General features: G+C 37.5%; 2 protein-coding genes across 4 annotated transcripts; one reads left to right on the top strand and one right to left on the bottom strand.

Annotated features, from left to right (window-relative positions):
- LOC107750384 (exosome complex component RRP40-like) lies at positions 1–2,550 on the bottom strand. The gene is made up of 4 exons (XM_016565749.1): positions 2,272–2,550; positions 1,804–1,953; positions 1,533–1,684; positions 1–944 (listed from the first exon to the last, which is right to left on the bottom strand). Exons 1-4 carry the CDS (start codon positions 2,497–2,499, stop codon positions 737–739), a joined length of 738 nt encoding a protein of 245 aa, XP_016421235.1. The 5' UTR covers positions 2,500–2,550; the 3' UTR covers positions 1–736.
- A 459-nt stretch (positions 2,551–3,009) lies between these two features.
- On the top strand, positions 3,010–19,696 carry LOC107750324 (transcription elongation regulator 1-like). Of its 3 annotated transcripts, none has more exons than XM_016565664.1 (21): positions 3,010–3,093; positions 3,983–4,184; positions 4,293–4,463; positions 5,113–5,395; positions 6,300–6,536; positions 7,378–7,440; positions 8,038–8,235; positions 8,527–8,636; positions 8,716–8,801; positions 8,981–9,141; positions 10,562–10,640; positions 11,098–11,233; positions 13,643–13,732; positions 13,858–13,976; positions 14,697–14,847; positions 16,874–17,038; positions 17,232–17,414; positions 17,819–17,998; positions 18,097–18,180; positions 18,300–18,400; positions 18,565–19,696. In XM_016565664.1, exons 1-21 carry the CDS (start codon positions 3,053–3,055, stop codon positions 18,764–18,766), a joined length of 3,042 nt encoding a protein of 1,013 aa, XP_016421150.1. In that variant the 5' UTR covers positions 3,010–3,052; the 3' UTR covers positions 18,767–19,696. The 3 variants fall into 3 exon arrangements, with proteins under 3 accessions (XP_016421150.1, XP_016421149.1, XP_016421151.1); XM_016565663.1 differs by having other exon boundaries at positions 8,713–8,801; XM_016565665.1 differs by lacking the exon at positions 7,378–7,440 and having other exon boundaries at positions 8,713–8,801; positions 18,565–19,695.
- The last annotated feature ends 392 nt before the right edge of the window (positions 19,697–20,088 follow it).

Below are 20,088 nucleotides of genomic sequence, written 5' to 3'. Positions count from 1 at the left end.
TTCCAGTTTTATCCATTATGTAACATTTAGTTACATAAACATAAAGATGCAGATAACAGGTGGGGTACAAGGTTTTGTAGACTTTTATATATTTGCGTTGTAAATCGGTGTTGTAAAAGCAATAAACTTTATAACTATCTACACACACTTATTACTGAATTATATTTGACACCTTAGGCTTGCTGTAGACTAGAGCAATGATTAATACCCCACATGCCTGTAAAAAAAAGGATGAGGGATTTCTCAATAACTGAATATAAAATGACGCTGGTTACACTCATTGCATTTCTCTTATCCAAACATCTTAACTCATTTCCTGCAACTACCAGTATAGCAGCAACTTTCAAAACCACAAGCCGGCTAAAGAAACTGGAGAAAAAGTGCTCTCTTCTGGACACGAACAACACAACGAACATGAAATATAAGTTATTACGATAATCACTACAACAAAAATCAGTTTGCATTTGCGGTTTCACCAGGATTTTATTCATTTTTACTCATACAAAAGTGTATTTTTAGAATCGTATTGATTTCTTTAAAGAGAAATGGTGACTTCTCTTCTTCTCTTCCTTATTCTGTATTCAAAACTGGAAATACAAAGGAAGTGATGTCCATTGTAGGCTCTGTTATTTCTGAACTTTTCCAGAGGCTTGGAATATCTGAAAACTGATGATGTGTAATTTTGGCATGTCCGCCACCAGGTGTATTGTGGGAAAAGTGGTATTTCAGATGTCCTCTAGAGGGAGCCTTCTGCCACTCTCTTAAACAGTGTCTGTCTCTGTTGTGAGGTCATGTTCTCACATGTCTCCAGAAGATTGGTCACTATCAGCGTCTGCTGAACAGTCTTTGCTTTCACCCACACTCTGCCATTCATCCCAACAACCAGCTCAAAGGGAAAAATCTTCTCCAGGTCCTTTATTATTTCACTCTGAGGAGCCAGAAGTCTGATGGAAAGAACACCACCGCATTCTTTACTGTAGCCTTGTAGGCAAGACACAACAGGCAAAAACATTTCATGCACTGGTCAATTTTGAGATTTTGGCTTTTCAGAACGTGCAAAATACACTTATTTTAATTCAATTACAATAGCCATTTTCTCAAAATAATTTCACTTCAGTAGCACAAAAACGTAATTTTAAACTTATTTTTCCTAAAAACATGGTGAAAATGTATTTTTTTCAGGCTGTTGATGGTATTTTGTGGAGTGCTAAAAAGAGATATCAAAAATCCTATCTGTAAAATCCTTTGACTCTAATATGACAACAAAATGAAACAAGATTTTGAACCTAGCTTTATTCAATGTTCAGATTTATGCAAATTAGTGCATATTTAATTAGTATTTAATCAAACTACATTTCAGAAACTTGTAATACAAAAAAATTTTCAATCTTAATGTAAACAATCAACTAGGATAGTACGTAATCTAGTACTTAATTTTATTTTTACCCCATTCACCTGGGGTGTCTTGCTTTTAAAATTAAGCTAGGAAGTATATAGATTTCTAAGCTGTATTACATGGACAAATCACAAACCTGCGCACGAGTCCCAGTGATACTTTAAAGAGCAGCCCATCAGCTCCAAACACCCCCATCCCATTGGCCCTGCCACAGCTGTCTATACAAACCAACTCGGGTTCCATATCTTTGTTGGCAATTGTGAACTGACCGTACACCAGATCTCCAACCTGCAGAACAAAACCACACAATATCATTGTGTACATTCATAATACAACATAAACAGTGCTCTTAAAGAAATAACAATACAAGTGGGGTCTGAGAGTGTTAAAAATATTTGAGAAAGTACCTGCACATTAGGTCTGTTCCTCTTGGTTGCTCCCTCAAATGCCAGGTATGAAAGAGATGCCTGTTCACTTCCTCCCACGTCCACTTTGAAGATATCACCAGACTTTGCAGTCACAATGCCGATCACACTTTCACCTTTGGCTGGTACATACTGGAAGAAATAAGGATTAACAGAGCTATTTAGCTTTACTGAGTGACAGCTTACTTTGGGAAAATGTATAAATTTTTTATTTGTTATATTTATTGTTAAATTGTATTCAGAAAAGTACCAAAAATAAGTATACACATGTTCTGAATATTAGGAGCATTTTATTGAGAAAAAAAAAGAATAATAAGCAATAAACATTTTTTTTTAAATTAATTAATTAATACAATTACAAAATGTAATTTCAAACAGAACAAACATTAGCGGAGCTAAAATAATAAGTGCACAAACTATGGGTTTACTGGTGTGAGTCCAGTTCCTCACCCGTCTCTGCTGAGAGTCTATCCAGTACATATTTGGCTGTTTATGGCGCAAAATTCCACTTTTACACACTTGAACTTCCTCTCCGTTTCTCCGGAGCCCTGGACCGCATATTATCTTTTCGGTTTTGATACTACCATCTCCAGATTCAGACAACCTGAATGAGAACACATCTCCTGGTAAAAGCACTTCACCGATTTTCTCTTTGAAACAAGCATGTATGGTGTCCATTGTTAAAAAGCAACGCGAGCGCCCTGTGTTTGTGTACTTCCGGGACCGAGAAAAGCTCTTATTTTCACAATAAAAGTAGAAATAAAATTTTAAAAGTATGTTATTTTAGGTAATCGATCCAACCATTAAAAAAGTGTAAACAAACAAACAAATAAATACTGTCAAAACGATATAAAATCTATCTAAAAATATTAAGATTTTAAGATATTAAGAAAGTATTAACACAACAACCAGAATTTTACTAACAGAAGCAAATCGGATATGATACGTTTTATAATTTTTAGGGAGTCCTATAACCTATTTTACACTATTTTTTTTAAAATCAAAATCTTATGAGTGCATTTCCCTTGTCACTTCACAAATCATCCTGATGAAACCAGTTTGGGGGGAAAATATATTTAGGACCAATTCAGAAATATTGATTATTTAAAACTATGTGAAACGAAAAGGTATTATCTTACGTTTAAATAATGTTTTATATCCATTTGACGGCCGTACGCCAGACTCCACCGGAAATGCGTCGATGGGACTTTTGTTGTAACTTATTCCCGTTATGGCGGAGCACACAGAAGGCATTGGCCTGGCCGCTAACAGGTGTGGATTTTGCATTATTTTTCATACACCGGCTAACACAAACGATCAATTATAGTTAGCTTCAGTTTTTCCTTAACAGTACACTGAATAACGTTTCGCACTTGGCTAATTTGAATCTTTTTTAAGCCTAGTGTGGCCTGTTGGGTCGTGGACAATGAAAGCATCATAACAGCATACGGCTGAATGTTTTTACATCGTTATGTCTTGATTTTTAACGCACTTCAAGTTACAAATCGTGTTTTTAGACATAATTGCGTCATATAAAGTCTATTATGGCACCTCAGGAAGATTTAATGGGCGTTATGGTTAGGCCTGTCACGATAACAACTTTTTGTTGTGCGATATATTCAAGTGCAAAGCAACAAGTACAAAAAAAGAGAGAAATGCTCAAAGAGCTTGTATGGAGATTTTTCCATCTGCAGATTTTTCCCTGACCTTCTTTTCTCTGTAAATTAAGGGTGCACACTATTGCTGAAAAACACAATCACTACTCCGCATGCACAAAGACACAGATCCCTAAACAAGACCATATATGCAGAAGATGAAACTTTTTTTGTAGAAGCATTTTTTAAATTTGAACTAGCACCTCATGACTACACAACATCATGTACGAGAAGCTGCAAAATACACAGGCGCAAGTGGAATGTACAAAACATGGTGACATTAATTTTTAAGTAAATATAATGGGCGATATATTTCGTCACCAAAAATGATTGAGGTCATGTACATATATTGTGCGATAAGTCGATATATTGATTATTGCGACAGGCCTAGTTATGGTTCGTAAGAATGAGTTATGATGTGTTGTTTTGCTATTTATTGTCTTGTCTGCAGCAGTCGTTGTGTGCTGTACGGATACTATTTAAGTTTTTTTTTTTCGCTCCATCAGCATGGCTCAGCAGCCAGCACTCCTTTTCCCTGCTGCTGCCCCTCCACCCGCCAACCCCTCCACCCGCAGGCAGCCTTTACTGAGCACCCCTGTGCCTCCATTTCCTATGATGAGGGGTCCTCCACCTCCTGCCCGGCCGCCCTTCGGACGCATTCCCTTTGACCCCAGTGTGCCCCCTCCCATGGGTGCCCCACCTTTACAGGTATGAATATTACATCAGATACCATTTATTATGTAATTTCTCAGCTTTTTAAGAGGTTGGGAATTGGGAAGGTTTCATTGACACCTGTGACTTCTTTTTCACTTTAAGAGACCCCCGTTTATGCCTCCTCCTGGAGGATCCATGCCGCCTCCACCTGGCATGATTTTCCCTCCAGGAATACCCCCTACAGCCTCTCCTGCTCCTACTCCTGCTCCTGCTCCTCCTTCCCTGCCCTCTACAGAAGAGATCTGGGTGGAGAATAAGAGCCCTGATGGCAAGGTATGACTTCTAATTCTTTGTGGATTGAAAGACATTGTTGGTTCCCCATGGCAAAGTGTTTTGGGTTGTATTCCAGTCACTTGACATGGAGAGTTGTATTCTTGTTTTTTGGAATTCTTTGAGTACAATGTTCAAAAGAACTGCTTTTATTTAAACTGGAAAACATTAGTAATATTACAAATGTTTTAATGTCACTTACAAACAATTTAATGAATCACTGCTGAATAAAAGTATTGTTTTCTTCAGAAAAACCTAACTTTAGGACACTAGTGTATATTATATAGTGAGAGCGGCATTGTTTGTCGGGGATAGCAACAGTAACTAAGGAGGGCGGGTCTTTGCGAACGGTCAATTGATAAGATATTACTTTACTTTACTTTTTTACTTTTAGTCATTTAGCAGACGCTTTTATCCAAAGCGACTTACAAATTCTATTTTGCATAAGAAATAAAAGCATAATTCATTGGATTTTGCATAATGCGTATTTTTGAAGTTCACTATGTGAACTTGAAGTACACGGTGCACTGTTGCATTGTTACACTTCTTGCTTGATACAATTAGATGATAACATAAATAAATATTTGCTTTCTTTACAGGGCAAACAGCTTGATCTCCTGTCCTCATCTGTTTGCTTTTCCTTATTATTTAGGTGTATTATTACAATGCACGTACAAGGGCGTCATCCTGGACGAAGCCTGAAGGAGTGAAGGTGATCCAGCAGGCTGAGCTGGGTCCAGTGATGCTGAGCCAGGCAGTGGCAGCAGCAGCAGCCATCGGAGGTTCCAGCGGGCCTGGTCCATCTGTCAGCATCCCAGCTGCAGCCAACAGCACTACAACCACACACACCTCCCAGAGCCCCTCCATGGTCATGAGCTCCACCTCCTCTCCCAGCATCACAGCAGCCTCACCTCTCCTCCCAACACCTGTGTCAGGTAAATGTCATTCCAATGAGACCTCTAAGCAACAGCTTTTATGAGATTTCATTTGTTGACCAATAATTTATAAGCTTTTTGGGTCAGAAACGGCATTCTGGAGAAGCTCGTTTCATTCCCCATATGTTTGTTTGTTTGTTCTTTTTGTCTTGGTGTAAGAAGTTGTTTTGGGTCAGAAACTCATTTGAGAAAAAAAAAAGTTTGTTCCCCATATTTGCTTTATTTATTTTGTCTGGGTGTCAGAAGTTGACATTAGAAACACATTCTGGAGAAGTTTTTGTTCCCCATTTATTCATTTGTTTATTTTTTTCAGTTTTCTAAGTGTCAGAAATAGTTTTGGATCAGGATTTGGGCTTAATTTTTGTTACCCATTTGTTTGTTTATTTGTTTTTTTTGTCTGGGTGTCAGATGTTGTTTTGAGTCAGAGACGCATTCTGGGAACATTTTTGTTCCTCATTTGTTTGTTCGTTTATTTTGTCTGGGTGTCAGAAGTTGTTTTGGGTCAGAAACTCATTCGGGAAAAAAATGTTTTGTTCCCCATATTTTATTTACTTTGTCTGGGTGTCAAAAGTTGTTATATGTTAGAAACATATTCTGCAGAATTTTGTTTTGTTCCCCGTTTATTTGTTTGTTTGTTCTTTTTCTGGGTGTCAGAAATAGTTTTGAATCAGGTTTTGGGCTTAATTTTTGTTACCCATTTGTTTGTTTATTTGTTTATTTTGTCTGGGTGTCAGAAGCACATTCTGGGAACATTTTTGTTCCCCATTTTTTTGTTTGCTTTGTCTGAGTGTCTGAATTTGTTTTGGGTTGTGGAGAAAGTTTTGTTCCCCATTTGTTTGTTTATTTTATCTGGGTGTCAGAAGTTAATCTGTGATCATTCTGTACCCAATTGTTTGACCTGTAGCCCATGATGTCGTGGAGATGCCGTCAGTTGTAACCACAGCTCCCAGTGCAATGGCAACCCCAATAGCAGCTGTCAATCCTCCGACGGTTACAGTGGCAATGACTACAGGACCGCCACCTCTGCCGTTGGCATTGGCCCATACTGTGCCACAGGCCGCTGCTCCAATGCCAGGTTTCCCTCCTGTCATGGTGTCACCCTTCAGAGTGCCCCTGCCTGGCATGCCCATTCCGCTGCCCGGTAGGTTTGACCTTTGAACTTGTTGAATCATCTGTACCCTGTTAAGAATTCTTCTGCTCTAGTATGCGATTGCCTTTCTCTCCTCTGTTCCTTGTCTTTCTGTCTTTTTCACACAATCCAGTACGTCTATAGTTTGACTGGAACCTGTAGGCTCTAAAAGGTGCCCTTGTTTTTCTTCACTGCTTACAGTTGCCAAACATCTTTAGTGAAGTTGTATGGCAAAAATGATTCTAGAAAGCAAAGCAAGCTCTATTGTAATATATTAAATGATAATTGCAGTCTTAACTACTGCATTAATGTCGTGGTGTTGCAGAAGTGACATTCAGTGTTCTATAGATGGCAGTAATCCGCCATTTCCATGTGCACTTGTTGTCAAGCAACATAGGCTGACATTATCGCCTAATTTCAGTTGAATATACAGGTGCATCTCAATAAATTAGAATGTCGTGGAAAAGCAGGTGTTTTGAGTTGATTAGCTGATTGGCATGTCACCATATTCTAATTTGTTGAGAGAGTGAATTGGTGGGTTTTTGTTAAATGTGAGCCAAAATCATCACAATTAAAAGAACCAAAGACTTAAACTACTTCAGTCTGTGTGCATTGAATTTATTTAATACACTTTGAATACACAATACACACATTGAATTACTGAAATAAATGAACTTTTCCACGACATTCTAATTTATTGAGATGCACCTGTAGATCAGCTAGCACTGTAGGAGATACTGTAGTGTTTACATTATAAATGATCTAGTATTTGCTCTCCTTACACCTGGAAGCAGTAGTTGACTTATGTTTGTGTCTTTTCCAACATTCTTTGCTTGCTTATACGCTCTTTCAGGTGTAGCAATGATGCAGATAGTCAGCTGTCCCTATGTAAAGACTATCTCTCCTACCAAAAACGGTAATTCCCTTCCCCGTTATGGCATGTTAGTAACTGTTGTGCATCTTTATGCTTTTTTCAATGTAATCATTTCCAATTAGAGGCCCCTCTGTTTCTTACAAATGAGACATAGGCTGACTCACTTCGCGTTTTCAATTGTTTTTGACTTAACATTTTGCTTAGTTGGAGTAGATCTGTTTTTTCCCCCCTCTGAAAACTTGTAACCGTTACTGTTGAGTTGTAGGCAGTAGATTATAAACTGCAATAGAAATTCAAATAACACAGTGTTGTGATTTGTCTTAACGGTGTTCCTACCTTGTGTCCCTTTTTTCTTTAATGTTTTTAATGTGATATTGTGGTGGTATTGTCTTTGCATGCATTAGTCCCATGTTTAATTGAATGTTTAAGTTTTTATGATATTTTGTGCTGTAGTTAAATCATCCAACAAAGATTTTAAGATTTTTTTTTTCTACTAGTAGAAATTCTTATGTCATATTATGTTGTAAAACTATGTGTAACTAATATAACTATGCAAAATCATTATTCCGTCTTTTTTATTATGGGAGAGGAGAGCCACCTGTCTTGATCCGATTCTGATTTTGTGTATGTTATATCAAGGTATGCTCCCTGGCATGGCACCACCTTTGGTACCCATGATGCCTCCTCAAATGGCAATGGCTGGGCCCTCAGGACTGCCTAGAGCTCTGAGTACATCTGACTGGACTGAGTTTAAAACCCCAGAGGGAAAGTCCTACTACTACAATAAACACACACAGGAGACCACCTGGGACAAACCAGAAGAACTCAAAGAGACAGGTTAGGACCACTAGGGCAATTACCCGTGGCATGAAATAAAATAAGTTAATTAAATATTAATTACCAATGACATTTTCTTTTTCCAATACTGGTGTTGTGCTAATTCTGTTAAATAGTTTTTTATTTCTGGTTTACTAATGTTACAGTTTAAGATGAGTGCTGAAATGTGGAAATGTGCAAAGATGATTATAACACATTATTTCCAGTCAGTATAATATATATGTATTTGTTTCCAACTGTCTTCAATATTTCCTGATTTGACAGTTGCTCTTCTCCATGTCTCCATAACAGAAAAAGAGAGTGAGAAACTCAAGGATGCAGCTCTTGACATGATTGATGCTGAAATCATGGAAATGGAAGATGGAAGCCCAAAAATTGATCCACCAAAAGAGAAGAAAGAGGTTGGTAGTGTATCTAGTTTTCTAAATTGTTGTGTGCAAACAACCATTTCTGACATCATCTGTGTGTTATTCCTAGGAGCTGAAAGAGGAAGAGATGACAGAGGAACAGAAGGCAGCGAAAAAGGCAAAGCCTGTTGCAACCACACCTATTCCTGGCACACCATGGTAGGCAACTGCTGTTTACACCGATTTATTTGATTTGCACAAATCAGATCAACTACATTTAATAGACTACATTTAAAAGTTTGGATTTATAAATAAAGTGAAAAAATTATTTGGAGCTTTTGGGTGTTGACTCTTTGTATTGGATTTACCTGTGCCCAATGCTTATGCATATGTGTCAGGTGTGTGGTGTGGACGGGTGACGAGCGAGTGTTCTTTTACAACCCAACCACGCGTCTGTCCATGTGGGAGCGGCCGGAGGAGCTGGTGGGACGGGTTGATGTTGATAAAGCGATCCAGGAACCTCCCCACAAAAGAGGCCTGGACAACAGCAACAAACTGGGTAAAGGTCATCTCCATAAAAATGCATCTGTTGCATTTAATGTTAAATATCTCTCGTATTAAGTATTTTCACTTTTTTGTAGAAATTACAGATTGATTGTGTTTTTCAACAAATATTTAGAAAGGACCGAAATAATGCTGTATCCAAACCATGTGCAATGTACTAATTTTCCATAATCAAGTAATTGATAAAACAGCCAGAAAGCAGAGCTCCAGACAAAAATAAAGAAACCGGAAAAAAAAACAGGCGCCAAATATTATTTTTGAAGTGCCAGCATATAAATGAACTTGCACTTGAATTTTAAGCACTTACACTGCCAGTCAAAAGTTTTTGAACGGTAAGATTTTTATTTGATCCAAAATACAGCAAAAGCAGTAATATTGTGAAATATTTTTACTATTTAAAATAACTGCTTTCTATTTGAATATATTTTAAAATGTAATTTATTCCTGTGATCAAAGCTAAATTTTCAGCATCATTAGCATTTATCTGAAATAAAAAGCTTTTGTAACGTTATACACTATACCATTTTTTTGGGAAAGAAATTATAGAAATTAATACTTTTATTTAGCAAGGATGCTTTAAATTGATCAAAAGTGATGATAAAGACATTTATAATGTTACAAAAGATTTCTATTTCAGATAAATGCTGTTCTTCTGAATTTTCTATTCATCAAAGAAACCTGAAAAATTCTACTCGGCTGTTTTCAACATAATAATAATAAATGTTTTTGAGCAGTAAATCAGAATATTAGAATGATTTCTGAAGGATCATGTGACTGGAGAAATTATGCTAAAAATTCCGCTTTGAAATCACAGGAATAAATTACATTTTAAAATATATTCAAATAGAAAACAGTTGTTTTAAAGATTTATTTCAAAAATGATTTTTATTTAAAAAAAATTACTGTTTTGCTGTACTTTGGATCAAATAAACGCAGTCTTGGTGAGCAGAAGAGACTTCAAAAAACACTAAAAATCTTACTGTTCAAAAACTTTTGACTGGTAGGGTACTTTTAGTCATCCTGCCACGTGTATACCGTAAGTCTGCCCACCTTTTATAGCACATTCATTTTCATGCCTCTCATAGTTGTTCTGCAGTTTTTATTTAATATCATAATGTGTAAAATTTGAAACCATTGGCGATCTCATTACAAATGTAACTTGCAAATTAATATTTTTGGTCACAAATGTAGCCATCTTAGGCGAAGCCTGGAGCCCTGCAATAAGAACAAATTTGACATGTAATGTTTTTATATTTTTCTAAATTTGTATCTATGCTACACCTCAAAAGTGGGGAAAACTCCTGTCTGCATGTCAGCTGTGAGCATGAATCGTTCTCTATCCATGTCAGACCCTCAACAGCTTGTTAATAACTGTCCAAACCTTCTGTTGCATGTTTGTGTTTCCTGGGACACAGTGCTAGCTAAAGAGGAGCAGGAGTTTGCTGTAGCAGAAGACACACCTGAAGATGAACCCTGCAAGGCCAAGAGACGAAAGTGAGAATTTTTACAAAAACGAGTATTAAGAAAGTAAAAAGTCAGTTTTGACTTTTCAGAGGAAGTTGCATAAAATTCTTCATGTCTCCCAGCATTTAAAGGCAGTTCACACAAAATCAAATGCAAATGAAAGTATAAAATATTAATGAGCATTTTTTAACTGTTCACGCTTAGTCAGATGCCAGAATTTCTTCAGTCTCTAAAAAAAAAAATTTGACTACCAGAATCAATTGTTTGGATGCTAAAATAAAGTAAACAGCATCTGAACAATTAAAAATGTGTCTGGTCTAAATAAGACGACAGCAGATTATTATGATAGTATGGGCTGTGAAATAAGTCTAAGACATTTGTTTTGTTATCTTGTGTGATTTCATGCCAAAAGTTCAGACTTGATATGAATAGGCTGGTTTAGGCTTAGTCGCATATCTTCTGACTGATTTGTTGTTTTGTGCTTTAGGATAGAGGAGAAGAAGGAGGCTGACACAGAGAAAGAGGCAGCTATGGAGGCAGAGCTGAAGGCGGCACGTGAGAGAGCCGTGGTACCTCAGGAAGCTCGGATGAGCCAGTTTAAAGACATGCTGCTTGAGCGAGGGGTAAGACGCATCCATTTTATTTATTTAATAAGTAAATAGATGCACACACACATAAACTTCCTTGCAAAAGTCTGTAAGATTTCTTTTTAATTTTTAAATGAGCACTTATTCAGCAAGGATGCATTAAATTTATCCAAAGTGACAGTAAAGATGTTTATAATGTTACAGAATATTTATATTTTAAATAAATGCTGTTCTTTTTAACTTTCTATTCATCTGAAGTCTTGAAAAAATGTATTATGGTTTCCTCAAAAATACTAAGCAACTGTTTTCAACATTAAAGGAGTCATGAACTGCCTTTTTTGTTATTTTGTACTGTTTTCTGAGGTCCACTTATAATGTTATCAAGATTTTTATATCCAAAAACATCATAATTTATAAGTAATAGGCTATTTTCTGTCCTGTTTTGACCCCCCTCATTGGAACGCTTCATTTAAATAGGTGTGGCGGATTGTAGACTCAGAAGTAAACACCCACTGCTATGATTGGCTAACAGTTCTGTATGTTTGACAGTCTGTGTCCTTTACAGTTGTTATTTAGGTTAAAAACGCATAAATACTGCAACATTAATGACGGGTCCAATATATTTGGCACAGCATCGTCTTTTTCAATCTTTCTGAAAATCTTGCTTTGAATTGTGTTTTGTTTGTAAACGAATCTGCGGTAAAATGAAGTGATCAAAGGACCAAGTTCTTACTGATGTGGTCTGGTACTTCATTAAAAATAAATTTCATCTACTCTTACTTAATATTGGGATCAGTAGGAAGGCAATGCAAAGACTGTGTTTTTCCAAAGCTTGGAATGCACAGCATCTTGTTGACTTTGGAGCATCTTTATTCTGTGTAGACCTGCGTTTGCCTCTCTCATTATTTACACTACATGTGTGAATCGGTGGGCGGGGCTAAACAGGCAGCGATGTAGAAGCAGGCGTTGATCTTCTTCTGTGGAGGTGGTGTTTAGCTACACTTTTACATCATAGAGTGGTACATTCCACAAGCTGTCGTTTTGGCAGATTGGCTTCAATATAAGCTGTTTTTAGACTAACGAGAAAGTTTTGAGTTCTGAAAAATGCAGGATGTTTTTATAGTACAATGACCTCATTTATGTCAAAAGATCAAGGGAATTTAGATTTGTCAGTTTATGTCATGAGTCATGACTCCTTTAATAATGATAATAAATGTTCCTTCAGTTCCATATCAGATGAAGGATTTCTGAAGAGTGATGTGACACTAAAAACTGGAGTAATGGCTGCTGAAATTTCAGATTTGCCATCACAGGAATAAAATATAAATAAAAAAAATATTCAAACAGAAAACAGTTTTCCTAATTGGAATATTTCACTTTATTACTGTTTTTTCTGTATTTTTGATCAAATAATTGCAGCTTTGGTGAGCTTAAGAGACTTTTTGTAAAATCTTACTGACCCCAAACTTTTAAGAGAAAATGTGTATGTATTTTTTTTGTGTGTGTATTTCATTAGTACTCTGTGAATCATGTGAGAGATCAAGTAATCTGCTCTGAATGATGATGACAAGGCAGCACTATATTTATTCCTCAGGTATTCTAGTTAGTTGGGCCTAGTTTTAAATCCAGTGTATACTAATGTACTTATGTAATTACAAAGTCAACACAAAATAAAACTGCTTATTTATTTCATAACAAAATGGCAGAGAGATTTGACTGGGCGTGATCCTGCAGTGCAGTGTATATATTTATTTTCTGGTCTTAAAGGTTAAACCCATCATTTGTTTAAGCTACGGTTCTCATTAAAATACTCACCTGACATTTTCAGGTGATCAAAGAACCACTGATCAGTGGAGTCTCCCCCCTCTTGGCAACAGATTTGATATTTCTACTATGAAATATGGATAAACGCATATGTCGCTTATGTGATGGAGATCCCTTCAAGTCTGTAGTAGAGAGCTGTCTGCCCTTTGCCACCCCGTCCAATGCCAAAGATGAAAGGCACATTTGCAGTCAAAGGGTCTCATCATCAATGCAAGACCCCTTCCTCCTCTCCTCGGACCCCCACGTGTCTGAGAGGTGCCGTACAGCAGCATATACAGTCATAACTCGAGTAGACGAGCTGCCCGTTCACCCCCATCTAATTACTCCTCTCATTGCGCCAATTAGCAAGGTGGGAAAAGAAAGGTTTGGAGGCTGAGAGATAGAAGCTGAGGACCACCTGTCGGTGTGTGTCATTCATTAGGGATGGTGGGATGGAGGATGAAAAGCAGTGGGCTCACACACCCTGACTCCAGCGTCACAGGAGGGGGACACGCTCAGTGGGGTTCACCTACTGAACACTCTCTTCTCGTTATAATGGCCCTAATTAAGAGGAAGGGGGGTTGAAATGGCTCTATTACTCTTTTTCTCCATCTCTAAACATCTTACTTGTTTTTTTATCAGGTCTCTGCGTTCTCTACCTGGGAGAAGGAGCTTCATAAGATTGTATTTGATCCACGTTATCTGCTGCTCAATCCCAAAGAGAGAAAACAGGTAGGTACACACACACACACTGTACCATGCCTCTACCATGTCCACAAAATAAAAACAGATTGAAATCAGTCTCCAAATATAGTGTACATGTGCCCACTCATCTCACGCCACTGTGCACTCTGCAGGTGTTCGATCAGTATGTGAAGACACGTGCTGAGGAGGAGAGGAAAGAGAAAAAGAATAAAATCATGCAGGTCAAAGATGACTTCAGGAAAATGATGGAGGAAGCTAAACTGGGTGTCAGGTAAACGCTTAAACCTTTAAGTCACTAAGGACCATCTGGATACACCTAATTCATCAATGCTGTTAGTGTTAATAATGGTGTTCACTTACTTAAAGGTGTTTATCAGAAATAAGCCAAGTAGGTTATAAAATAATAAACCATTTTAAAATGTTGGGCTTTGAAAAGTGTGCAGTTCAGTGGTTGTCCATCTACATGCTGACATAGACAAACAATTAAAAAATAGCAATAACGCATCCTGTGTGAACAACCTCTAAGTTTCTTTTTGTTTATTTAATGTTTTTTTCTGCTGTAACAGTATAATGTTTTTGAATTAACTTCATTTGGGGTCTGTTCACAACAGATATTGACATGTTTGACTAATTAATCAAAATAACTGTAAAATATTGCAGAAAATAAATATTTTAGTGGAAATGGTGGTAGATTTTTTTCAGGATTCTTTGATGAATAGAAAGTTCTAAAGAACAGCTTTTTATTGATATAGAAATCTACAAATGTCACTATTGATCAATCCAATGCGCCATTGCTGAAAAAAAGTATTAATTTCTTTAAAAGAAATCTTGCTGACCCCAAAATTTTGAACAATAATGTAATTAATTGTATTAAAATATTTTACTGATTGACATCCCTAATTCAATGGTAACCCATCCTTCTTTTGCATTGCTATGAAGGTAAATATGCTAAATGCATAATCTAACAACAGGGACTTTGCCGTCTTCACAGAACAACATTCAGTGAGTTCGCTGCCAAACACGCCAGGGATTCACGCTTTAAGGCTGTTGAAAAGATGAAAGACAGAGAAGCCATTTTTAACGAATACATGACGGCCTTCAGAAAGAAGGAGAAAGAGAACTCAAAGAATCGTGGAGAAAAGGTGAGGAGATGAAGTTTATACAGAACTGTTACCTTATCTTACCACAAGCTGAGATGTCAATCCTATTAAACTTTCGGAAGTGGTACTTGTTATTTAACTGACATTTAATACAATAGAAGCAAGTGCTCAATGGGTGCACACAGAACCAGGACCCCCTACCCAGACATTATTATACATTGGATATCTCTTGGTAACTTTTTAAAATACTTCACATTCATCGTCATGAGATACACTGCATGTCCACAGACGAATACACTCGCAGACTGAGACCAAGAGACTGTGACTGTTTGTTAGTTGTTCATGAGCTGTAATCTGCCCTGGTGTTTGGTCCACACACTTGCTGTCTTTGTGGCTAGGGTTAAGTGCAGAGCGTCTGGGCTGATTGCCTTTGGCAGCTAAAGGTCAGCAATCAAACATTAATGCCAGTGAAATGTCACCTGTGTGGGGGGGCCATAGGTTAGGAGGGAGTGTTCACCAGGTGGGTTCACCAGAGGATGCCCATCTAATTCCGTGATAATCAAAACGTATTAACAACGATCACATTTTTAAACTGTTGCAGTGGCCGGTGGCAGTAGTGACTCATTGCAAATGTATAGTTCAGACGTGAAGAAACATTGTCACAGAATCCAACAATATAAGTAACTAATTTAACTTGCCTTGCTCAAAGGTGCAGTAGTGGTGGGCAATGAGTTGTCATGATCTCATGTGGGATTCGAACCACCATCCTTTTGTCTAATAGCCTAGATCTATACAGTTTATATTTGAACATGTGTTCCTGCACTCGTATGTGCTGTAAACATGTCATGTCTCTGACCCCTTTATCACTCAACCACAATACACTTTTGTCTGCAGACATGGGCTTGGAGTCATTTTGAAGAAATTAGCTTTATTGGAGCAATTTCATATTATTTGGCGACAATAGCAAAATGGTGATACTTCATGGATTCTCTCTTTTGGGGTTTAAAACCGCAACCCTACCAAATTTTTATCTCTTGAAATTTAACCATTAACCATTAAAGGGATAGTTCACCCAAAAAGGAAAAGTTCAACCAGGTCTCGTCCCATTCGTCGGTATTTGTGATATCACAAATCCCAGAAAATATGCGTTGTAGACCAAACGAGTCGTTCGTTGTAGTTTTTGAAAAGTGATTTCTGTTAAATAAAACATCTCCTTTTGAAGTGGACTTTGAGCTTTGTAACTTTGCAGATCTTTTTTATGCTCAAACAGCAACATTACAGACCAACTAAAGTTGAAAAAGTGAAAAAGCATAATAGGACCCCTTTAAGATATTTTTGATGAAATCCAAGAGCTTTCAGACCCTGCATAGACAACGAAACTGACACGTTCAAGGCCCAGAAAGGTAGTAAAGACATTGTTAAAATAGTCCATGTGACATCAGTGGTTCAATCGTAATGAGACTGACACAGAAGAGAAGAAATTGTTGAATAAAGTCGTTCTTTGGGCAAAAAAGTATTCTTGTAGCTTCATAACATTACTGTTGAACCCCTGATGTCACATGGACTATTTTAATGATGTCCTTACTACCTTTCTGGGTCTTGAACATGTCAGTTACATTGCTGTCTATGCAGGGTCAGAAAGCTCTCGGGTTTCATCAAAAACATTTTGTGTTCCGAAGATGAACAAAGGTCTTACGGGTTTGGAACAACATGAGGGTGAGTAATTAATGACAGAATTTTCATTTTTGGGTGAACTATCCCCTTAAAGGTCTTTTCACACTGAGTCCAAAATTCTCATCCAAAATTCTTGCACGATAAAAAAATAGGGCCTCACGTTGTGTCAATCGCATTTACACACTGCCTCCAAAACTTTCGTCCGTCAAGAAAAAAATCGGATCAGGTTCGATTTTCTGTGTTTTCACATCTGTAGCAAGCATTTTGGTAGGAAAGGATGACAAATAAGAAAAAAAATTAAAAACGCATATATGAAAATTTTCGGAATTTTTTTTGTGCAAGGACCTTAAGCCCCAATACCCTATAGATTTTTGTTGCTATTTTTTTTTTTAAGGTCAAGCAAGACTTTTTTGAGCTCCTGTCAGATTACCATGTTGATGGTCAGCAGCGCTGGAGCAAAGTGAAGGAAAAGATGGAGACTGACCCTCGCTACAAGGCTGTGGAAACTTCTGCAGTTCGAGAAGAACTATTTAAGGAGTATGTGGAGCGTCTTGCCAAGGTTAGTGAAGCTGCTTCACTTTACACTTTACATGGTGCCAACCCAACAAATGAGAAATATATGCATGAAATTATAGTGCTTTAGAAATAATAAATACTTTTACATAATGGATAAAATATAAATGTAAAAAAAAACAAAAAACATGTATTGACAACTTAGCTTTTTATGTTATATGGTCTTAATGCTCCTCCAGAATCCAAACTCTGAGAAAGAGAAGGAGCTAGAGAAACAGGCCCGCATAGAGGCCAGTCTAAGGGAAAGAGAGCGCATGGTGCAGAGATTTCGCTCGGAGCAGACCAAAGAGATTGACCGTGAGAGAGAACAGCACAAGAGGGAGGAAGCTGTCCAGAATTTTAAAGCGCTCTTGTCTGATATGGTAATAGACAGTGTTTCAGAATGACTTCATATCATGACAGATTGAACATCTCAGTCTGGAAGCTTAAAGGGTTAGTTCACCCAAAAATGAAAATTAGGCTGCGTTTTACTCACCCCCGAGGCATCCTAGGTGTATATGACTTTCTTCTTTCAGACGTATTTAAGTTCTTTTGGACTGAAGCAATGCAACACCCGCTGAGTGGCATTAAACAGCTTGAAAGATCAAAGACAATTTTTAATATAACTCCGACTGGATTCGTCTGAAAGAATAAAGTCATATACACCTAGGATGCCTCGGGGGTGAGTAAAACGCAGCCTAATTTTCATTTTTGGGTGAACTAACCCTTTAATCTTAAATCTAACAATGTAAAATTGTCATTAAAAATTGTTTTCTGCATGTGACAGGTAAAGTCATCTGATGCAAACTGGTCAGAGACACGTCGGACCCTGAGGAAGGATCACCGCTGGCAGTCATCCTCACTGCTGGAGAGGGATGAGAAAGAGAGGCTCTTTAACGAGCACATCGAGGCCCTCGGAAAGAAGAAAAAGGAGCTATTTCGCCAACTTCTGGATGAGACGACCTCCGTACGTAGTGCCCTGACGCCATTACCTGGGTCATATGTCTAACTCTGTTTGTTGTCAGTTAATCTGTTGTTAATCTCAAATTCCTTCCTCTACATCAGATCAATTTGATGACATCTTGGAAGGAAGTGAAGAAACTCATTAAAGAAGATCCAAGATGCATCAAGTTTTCCAGCAGTGACAGAGTAAGGCCTGTCTTATTTTCAAAAACAAGAATGTGTTGTACTCCTCTAGTCAAAAAGCTATGTCTTTGTTAAAGCTATAGAGTAAGTCTTTGTTCCTGCTGTTCACCTTTTCACTGTAGAAAAGACAGAGGGAGTTTGGTGATTACATCAAAGACAAGTACATCACAGCCAAAGCAGACTTCCGAACTCTTCTGAAAGAGACCAAGTTCATCACCTACAAGTGAGAAGCTTCAAATTTGTGATCAAAAAATTCTAGATTCTAATTCTACCATATTTAAAAACAATTATTTAGTAAGAGAAAACGGCAACAGTAAAAACTGTAACAGCTGTCCTGTTAATATACAGTTCTTCTGACTCATTGCATGTCCTTTTTTGTGTCTCCAGATCACGTAAGTTGATGCAGGAGTCAGAGCAGCAGTTGTCGGACATAGAGAAGATCTTGCAAAAGGATAAAAGGTACCTGGTTCTGGACTGTATGTCAGAAGAGAGGCACAAACTCCTCATGGCGTATGTGGAGGAGCTGGACCGCAGGGGACCACCTCCACCTCCCACTGCCTTTGAACCTGCTCGACGCTCCACTAAATGATAACATACCTCCCAGATATTTTTTTGCACTCCTTGAGCCCACACTACCACCGTTCACATTTTAGACTCGCAGAAATGGTAAATCACTCCAGCTCAAGGGTTCTACTTGACAAACCTTTCAAAGTGAATGGTACATACCCACGTAGCTCATGCCACAGAGAACATCATGGGTTAGTGACCAATCAATTCAGCTAAGCATAAGACACAGAATAAGTATTTGGACCAACTGGAAGGTTTTTTTTATGATGCTTTTCTAGGTCATCTCCATAAGGAGCCAGTGTTTTCATGTTCTTACACAAACTCTTTATCCGTCCATTCAAGGGTTAAAGCCACATTAGATGCGCATTGGTGATTGTAGAGAGTCCGTCATGTGTTTGGGTAATTGTCCTGAACATCATCTGGAGGTATGACCACCTGGTGCCTGCCGACCTTTTTTTCCGCTCTAGCCTCTGCAATCTCAAATTGCGAACATCAATTCCGTTTCACATGTCCCATCTTTTGCTCCAAACTGTGATTTCCTGAAATTGGGAGAACCTCCCAGTTTTGTGAACATTTTTGGTGACTTTAGTCACCCACAGGGATATTCAAGAATTATGAAAGCCTCTCTCTGTATATGTAATTTTAACCGACTGTTGGGTTAACATGTAAGATGTTTCTAGATGATGAATATATATGGATAATAAGTATTCATTAGTTTGTTTACAATGTGTTACAACTGACAGTATGAGGACTGGCAGTTGGCCATGTCAACTGGTCTTACGGTTTAATTTAATTGTCCAGATGTTTCTTAAAAAAATATCTTGTTTTTTGCTTTATGTACAGTTGAAGTTTAATAAAAGCAACCTTTTTTTTTTTTTTTTTTACTTCTGTGACTGGATTTTACGTTTTGCAGGTGTGTGCAGTATGTGTAGAACAGTTTAAAGCAGACCACAAAAACAACACAACTCCTTAGTAGGTAATATATATAAATTTATTTTACACTATTTCATTCCCTAAATACTTTCTTTACAGCATATTCATTCTGTAGACATTTTCATTTCCATCTTAACGTGTAAACACTCATAATAAAAAGGGGCAAATTGCAAATATCAATAAAAGTAAGATTTCAACATCTATTTTTAACAATACCATAGGCAGGAGAGAGCTATCCACAGCTTTTCGGCATTTTTATTGTCTTGGTGGACCTGTGCGCACAAAACATCACCACACACTGGTTTCTGTAGTGATATTGCTACCCATTTTAATATATAATACATAATTTTTTTAACAACATAATACAATACAAATAATACAGTCATTTCAAAATACTCATAGATCATATCA

The sequence above is a fragment of the Sinocyclocheilus rhinocerous genome, unplaced genomic scaffold (assembly GCF_001515625.1).
Source record: "Sinocyclocheilus rhinocerous isolate Xijiao unplaced genomic scaffold, SAMN03320098_v1.1 scaffold1053, whole genome shotgun sequence".
Lineage (NCBI taxonomy): Eukaryota > Metazoa > Chordata > Actinopteri > Cypriniformes > Cyprinidae > Sinocyclocheilus > Sinocyclocheilus rhinocerous.
This window is presented reverse-complemented; position numbering and strand designations above follow the sequence as displayed.